At 43.7% G+C, this 7,800-nt stretch overlaps 1 protein-coding gene across 1 annotated transcript; it reads right to left on the reverse strand.

Moving 5' to 3' along the window:
* Window positions 1-1,109: 1,109 nt before the first annotated feature.
* LOC110983166 (echinoidin-like) lies at window positions 1,110-2,908 on the reverse strand. The gene has a single exon (XM_022242169.2). The coding sequence runs from the start codon at window positions 2,761-2,763 to the stop codon at window positions 2,284-2,286; it is 480 nt and encodes a 159-aa protein (XP_022097861.1). The 5' UTR covers window positions 2,764-2,908; the 3' UTR covers window positions 1,110-2,283.
* Window positions 2,909-7,800: the final 4,892 nt, after the last annotated feature.

The raw sequence follows: 7,800 nt of genomic DNA on the forward strand, positions 1-7,800 counted from the left end.
CATATATATCTAATGTCGACTTGGTCCTCTTCCCTTCGATAGCATCAGGTAAAAGCTTCAGAGGTAAGCATTTTGGCTTCGGTATCAGTGCACAAAAGTCTAACCGGCAATCGTGTAACGTGGGCGTCAAGGGAGACAATGTATGACAAACATAGGTATTAATGTCTACGTTCCCAGCCTAGCCTTTGTTTGCTTTTCTTCAGAGTTGCATCGAGATCATCTTTTGTATTGGACCCCGAACAATTAACGATTTTGTAGAACCTAAAAGGTTACGTTCGCTCTTTCAAAGATAACGTGAGGAGGACGTCGGCATATCTGCATGCAAAAGTACGAACACGGCCGGCTGCTGATGAACACGACACTGCACGGTAATTCGAAGTCAGGGTGTGTGGAGTAACGACGCCTTTCACCACACATTAGTCGGGATGAATTTTCTTTCCTTCTCCTTCATAACACCATTTCCTATTCCCGTTTTTTAAATTTATGGTCAATGTTTTATATGTTCTTTCGGATCCGCATAGGCTCTTTATACGATACTTCAGTTCTCACAAATGTCACCTTGGTCAAGCACTCCCTTTTTCCGGGCCGGCTTTAACCCTTTAAAAGGTGAACTCTCCCATTTTTACACGCTAGAGGCGAATATATTTTTCATGAACTGGGGTGTGGGTGAAAGAGGGTGAGAGAAGGCCTGCCCCTAGCTATATAGACGTCTGGTGCACAGGCGGAGATTTCTTGTCACGTGTTTAGGGAGGTGATCTCAGAAAGCTCATCAGCACGCCTCCATCTCAGGTGAGATCGTGACGCTGGCAATCCCCGTGCAAAGTCGGTGGTGCAGGCTACGGGTGCGTACACAGTCAGTAACTTGGGGGGGGGGGTTCCCCACCCTCAACAAGTGTATGTGGGTGTGTGTGGGGGGGGGGAGTAAATCCCCACCCCAGGATCTCCATCCCCATGGTCTGGTGGCATGCATGCACTCACTCTAGTGGGAAACATGTGATACTACTCCATTCAGTAACTTTGATTTTCGGCTATTCAACTAGTCATTTTCCAAAATCACTTTAAAAATAACATAACACAGCAAAACAAAAACACACCAAACAAACATAAACTTTGCACTAATATCACCTTTCCAAGAATTTATTGCCGTTGCGTACTGCGCTCGAATTACATGAATAAAGTAAGCAACATTGAAATTTACTTTACGTTATATGTTCTGGTCCGATTCTTGACATTACTCTGTAAAGGTAATAGGTTAGGTTTTGTGAACAGGAAAAGGCTGGGGCTATATCTGTCCTTGGCAATAAAAATCTTATATAACTTCTCATAGAAAATACCTAACGATTGCGTTTTTTTTACCAACTATGCGTTCAGATGTTTAAATTCAAGTCAGAAGTGCTTTTTAAGTACACTACCAAAGTTGCTTTAAAAACAGAAAATTATACCACCCTATCGCAACTACACCGAATCTAGGCTGTAAACTGTTTTGACTCGCAAAAGTGCACTTGGAAATTACTTATTATTTCTAGTCGGAGAATAAACGTCGGATCAAAAATGGGAAAAGATACCACATGTGAAAGACGTGAAGTTCCCGGTGCTGTCTACAATTAAATTGTGTTTATTCAAATATTTGAGACAGTTCATTATATCGATGAAAAAAGTCGAACTGTTATATGGTGGAAAAAGAACAGTACAACGAGAACACAACTGAATTTGACAATCCACTTAAATCAGAGTTATTAACATCGTACAAGGTCATCATTTCAATGCATGTTACTGATGAGATAAAACACAACAGACATAGTCAATCACTTTGAATTGAGTAATGCAGATCAACAGTTTAAAATGATTATTTCCCACTCTTTTTTTAAATGTTTGTTATATTTAGAGTACATGTATATACTATCCGAAAAGATGAGAGGAGCATAACACCCTTTGAAAACCAATATCGCAAAGAAAAAGTTTACTTCGGGAAGCTTTCGAAGGTGGTGTTCATGATGCATCTGAGTGTTCCGGTAATGCTATCACAATCGTGTACAAGTATCACTGTATAGTTACGCGAACCGAGACATCCAACTGAAGGTGAGATGTGGAAGCAGTTGTCTTCTTGTCTTGTTGCATGGGATTCTTCCCATTCTGGCATCGTGACGATCATTATACTTCATAACCAAAGTACAGTTTACCTGGGATCAACTGTTGTAACACTAGCGAGGAGAAGGATTATCATGTCCAAACGTGGTAAAATGAATTGATGAGAGTGAGGCACGTGCAGGGTAGGTGAATTATTTAGTCCCTTCTCATCTCGCAGATGAAGGGGCGCCTTACGGCCGTGCAGCTATAATCATACCAGCGACGGTTGGACCGGTACACCTGGACGCAGTCCAAATCAGAGTAGTTGTTTGGCTCGCCCGGGTTCCAAAAGCTGTAGCTACTCTCTGTGAAGGGGGTCCCGTCGTCCCATTCAAACCTCCTCTGGTTCTTGTGGAAGTCTCGGAGGCCGATCCAATAGTAACTGTGCTTGTGAGCTCCGTTCTCCTCGAAGATCTTATGGACATGGACGGCCTCCTCCTCCTTGTTGATGGTCACAAGGAAGGACTTGCCTGGTCTGAGGTTGTAGCAGTACTCGTGGGCTTGAAACCAAGTCATCGAGAGTCCAACGTAGCGGTAGCATCTCGTGCCCTGGAACTGGGACCAGTATGGCGGGCAACAGGCCTGGCTAAGCCCGCTGAAGAACAAGACAGCCACAATAAGGAGTAAACCCTTCATCTTTATGAGGTATTTGTAGCTCTTTCCTCCGAAATCTGTCGTTGGTTTGAGGTCCAGCAAAAGTTGAACGAGCTGTCGACTACACTTCGGTGTCGCAACGAGTGGTTGGAGCAGCACCGTGTGTCAGCACTGAAGCACTTAAAGGTAACTAACTATCCAGCCCAACCCAATCAGAGTTGAATTCACTGTTTATTTAATACTTGAAAAGTCTGGATGAACTGTGAGCTCAGCCTGTTTATTCGCTCGATGATAGCGATCTTGACATAGATTCTACCCCGACCCCAGACATTGCTCTGAAACGACATTACGGGTAGATGGAAGAATTGGGGGTAAATAAGGGCACACCTTTCCATCAGTAAACAATACTGACATTTGAAAGACCGAACACTCGATTAAAAAAAAGGAATATGCAATGTGATATTAAATAAACAAGGGGAGTGGTGAGAGGTCTGTCTAGGTTTGTGGACAGTCCGCGAAGTTTCCTCTTGTATTTGATTGTTCATTTCTTTGGAGTTTATTTCATCATTCTCCTGCTGTATTTTTCGGGCAGACCTGTCTGGCCAGTGATGGATCAACCATTCACAAGAAAGTGCAGCAGTTGCAACGCATTTGTTGCAATGTTGGAGTGATCCAAAGAAGATATGGGACATATCTTTTATTCGAATTTCTCTTTGACCCGCAAGCCTTAAGACCAATTAAGGCCAAGGCTAAATCCTCAACATCTAGGCCCTGCAGTGTAAAGATAAAAGTTGTCACATTGTAACGAGTCATATCGTCGAATCGTCAGATTTTTCTAATGCCAGCCTAATCGTTCTTTTACTAGAGTGATATGAAATCTGTGATATGTGATAAGTACAATGGGTACTGCATGACGTGTGTTCAATTCGATCACTGTGTGGAAAGTGAGGTCCCGAGCGCAGTATTCTCATAGACTTGATCACTAGTCCACACCATAGATCAGAGTGATGATGGTCTACAATCCTGGCCAAAATCGTTGGGACACTTATGAACAGACATACGTGTGTGGTTTCCGGCCTCAGGTCCCCAGTCCCCAATCCCAATGTCATTTGGAGCTGGAGCGCAGGCCGCGCATCGACACCCAACACTGAGAGGGGGCCGGTGCCCAACGAGATTCAGCCAGGATTGTAGCTCAGTCTGCATGCATTTTGTTAATGAGAGCATTGAGGTAGAAACGGAGACAACACAGTGGGGTCTCATAGGGTGCACCCCTAAAAATAAATTCCCGTAGACAGCAGTGATAAATCCCCATATTTCACAAATATTTAAAAAATACTCACAACTCTCACAGGTGTTCATGTTGCACAGAAAAATGGTGTTCCACATGTCCTCTTTCATTTTCCTTTCAATTTTTAGTGGGTTGACCAATGAATTTTTGAGAAATTCTCAGCCAAAGCAGACCACCCCTAAAATGAAGGAAATTACACTGCCAGGGAAAGTAGCCATTCTTAAAATGCATCCCTCTGCAAAAAGGCTCAAATAGTGACACTTTTGGACCCGATTGCATCCAAATTGCTCAGAATTGGAAGCCCTGAGTCCAGCCAAAGGTTCAGTCTCATATTTCTCCAATTCCCCAGTTCCATGGCTCTCAGGACCCTCTAATATAGAATATTTGGGTCTTTCAGCTTTCGTATGAGAGCAGAATGGCTAAAAACTATGGTTGAAAAATGGTCCTAAGTGCCCGAGAAAGTTGATGGTTGCCACTTGAAAAATGGCTCCAATCAGACTTCGGAAAAATCACTTTTTGGGGGTGGTTTTGTTTTGTCGGAATAATTAAAAATGTAATTGGTTAACCCACAAGAAATTGAAAGATTAGTGACCGGACAAGAATTTCATTTGTGTTTCAGAAACCTCAGGGATGTTGGCGTGCATGTTATTGGGCCCTGAACAGTGCTGATTTTACACTGTTTCCAATGGGGCTTGAATTAGTGGACTATACCCCGAAGCAAGTGACGACGCGCGGCTTCGATATGTATCCAAAGCACAAACGAAGACATCACAGAGATTCCGACTTGAGTCAAGTCTACAAGAAAGCTAGACACGTCATCGTACGATGTCGCACATAGACCCCGTTGTTTGGACTAGGTGTGAAGCCAGTGTCCGAAAGTCATGGCTGCGGCTGGAAATTACACGTGCACCCATAGAGGCCACTGGCTAGCCATTTCCCATAGACACGTATACATGTACATGTACTTCCGTCGCGTTTCACTGAGTTCCCTGCTTTTGAGCTGCGTTCGAGTGTGTTAGTCGTACCACCGACTTGCACTTTGAGACCTAATCCGCATGACGATGGATGGCGGATGGTTGGACGGATGAATGACGGGCATGACAAGAGTATCCGCCCCGAGCTTAAGTGCACTCCCAATTGGCGGGAAAAAGACAGGTGGTTACTAGTAGGTTCTTGCACGCGTTCTGCGTGTACGCAAAGATATGGAATTCCATATCTGCCATCGCCCATCTCCCGTCGTCCGTCGCCTTTTGCTTTTTGTTGTGTCCCAATTCTGCCATTTACCTGTTTCAAACATGCCATTTTCCGTCGCCCGTCGTGCGTCGCCGTCGTGTGTCGTGCGTCGCCCGTCATGCGTCGCCCATCGTCCGTGTTTGTTTGTTGTCACGCTTGCGCAGTGGTATTTTTAACTTTGATCCTTGATCGTTTCACATGTACATGTCCTTGTTCGATCGATCCACCATGCCTGACTCTCATTTTAGCAGTAGAACTAGAAGATGTATTCGTTTTTTTGCAGTTGCGCCGAACTCCACTTGAAAGAAGAAATAATATCCTTTCATTTTTAAAGACTGACATAGGTAAAGTGACGCGTATATGAAATAATACCATTTTTGTTACATAAATAAATTAACAAAATAAACTTTTGTTTGGGTAGCTTGTTTTTCTTGATAACTTAGTTACTCTAGACGTAACTTTACTCGTTAACAGCCTGACTTTAGGTCTATAGCCTTTGTGATATTTCTGTCTGTCCCTGCACGATACCCCACAGAACGGAATGTAAATAATAAATTATTTACAATGTTTGATTCCTTAATAGTTTTCATAAGAGACGAACTGATTCAACATTATTTTGAGGGCGGGTATACCTATGATGAAATCTGCTGTTTACTCCAAATTAGACATGACTTGAGTTGCAGGTAGGCTCACAGAAGTCTTTTAAACAGTAACGTTACTTGTTAGCCGCATAAATAATGCTGATATGCTGGAAAACCTGTTCTCATTGGTCTATCCACCATGGCATACACACCCACAAAAACCAAGACGTCATATTTTCTGAAACTTAAACCAAGTGGTAATTGTTCCCTAACAAATACATTTAATAAACAGTTTGCTATCCACAGCACTGTCTCGTATTTCTGGATTTCAAGGTGAAATTGAGAGGACAAAGTGGAATATCTGCATCGGTTGGCAGATTTCTTTCTAGAATTTGATGAAAACAAGTCGGCACATTTTTACAGTATGCAAATTAGAATTAGACTGTGGATAAGTTGGCCAAAACATTTTTGCTGAAAATGTTTTTTCCCCAAAACACTTGGTTGAATTCTCAGAAAAGGCGATATTTTCTTGTCAAGGGGCAGGGTAATCTAGCATTATTGGCATTAATTATGGGACTAGTATATGCTTTGCAGGAGGGATTTGTACTTGCCTTATTGGGAAAAGATCCTTAGAAGTGAATGGAATCATCACATTGTCATTCGTTAAACCCCGGCTTTTGCAGGTCCTATGCAACCCATTTGACGGGCGACGCGCGACGGGCGACGAGCGACGGCAGATATGGAATTCCATACAAAGAGCATTCTGCCGGAATCTGGTTCGTAAATGTGACGTCACTTCAGTTTAAAACCACGCCCACTGCACATGCACTGCACATAGAGTTACATGCATTTATCACCATTACATGGAACCATGGAACCGGAAGTTAACGCGCAGCTTCAGCGATCGTCCAATGGGAGCCTGCAAATCGTGGCGCGTCCGCCTTTGTGGTGACGGGTACTCAGCATGCTCCGCGTCAAACCGTATAAACTTGCGCGCCTCAGGCATGGTGCGCCTATGGGATGGGCACAAAAAAGCCCTCTTTTGTTCCGCTCGGAGTGGATAATCCACGGCGCGGGGATGACCGTACCGAAAACACGCACGGGAAATAAAATAAGAATGCTATCGTAAGAGCTGCAGCATTAACGGTCTCATTTATCCAGCATGCTCGGATTACACGTATGTTCACGCCCATGCCCGGCCCCCGTGCAATTGTGCACGCATGCGCACAAATGGCCTAGGCGGCAACAAAAACGCTGAGCGGGCCATTGAAAATGTACAGGGGTGCGACTTCGATGATCATTTTCTCTCAGGTTTCTGACTTTGTTCATTTTTTGTCTTCAGAAAATCCCATTAAGTTGTTTTTGCTACTATTATCTAATTTAAGTGGAAGTTTTAGTGCTCTTTTAAAAGACTCTTAAATCGCAATCTTTCCTGTGCGCACGGATACCGTGCACGATACGGGGCCGATGGGTCACCCTCCCACATGTCCAATCCCTACACACTAGACTATTGTTACCTAAAACACACCCCTAAAAGTCTGTAAAGAATTCCCTAGACTCCGATCAAACAATGAGCAACAAAAAGGCGGGGGGGGGGTCTCTCTGCCCCATATCTTGCATGAAGATCGTCGTTTCTTATAGTATGGCCCCCTTCCATGCTAAGTAGTATAAATTACGTCGTCAATGTTCTTGGAGCCAACCTGTGCATTTGTAAAAACCCGCACTCGGATCTTTACGGTACCTCCATGGTTCAGTTTACATGTACCAGTACTGTACCCATTATGATTCGCTGCTCTCAGCACTGGGAAATCCGAAGAACCAAATTTCTTTCTCTTTAGAATCTGCATTTTGTCTTGTACAACCCCAAACACAACAACTGGATACCATTTCTTTCGGTAGTACTCCCAGCTATGACAAGTTCAATGACAAGCTATGTAGGCTTACATGTACGTACAGTATACAGGTACGTGTACACTG

This window comes from Acanthaster planci, linkage group LG01 (genome assembly GCF_054643075.1).
Source record: "Acanthaster planci isolate LZ-2023a linkage group LG01, COTS_SCS, whole genome shotgun sequence".
In the NCBI taxonomy this organism is placed as follows: Eukaryota; Metazoa; Echinodermata; class Asteroidea; order Valvatida; family Acanthasteridae; genus Acanthaster; species Acanthaster planci.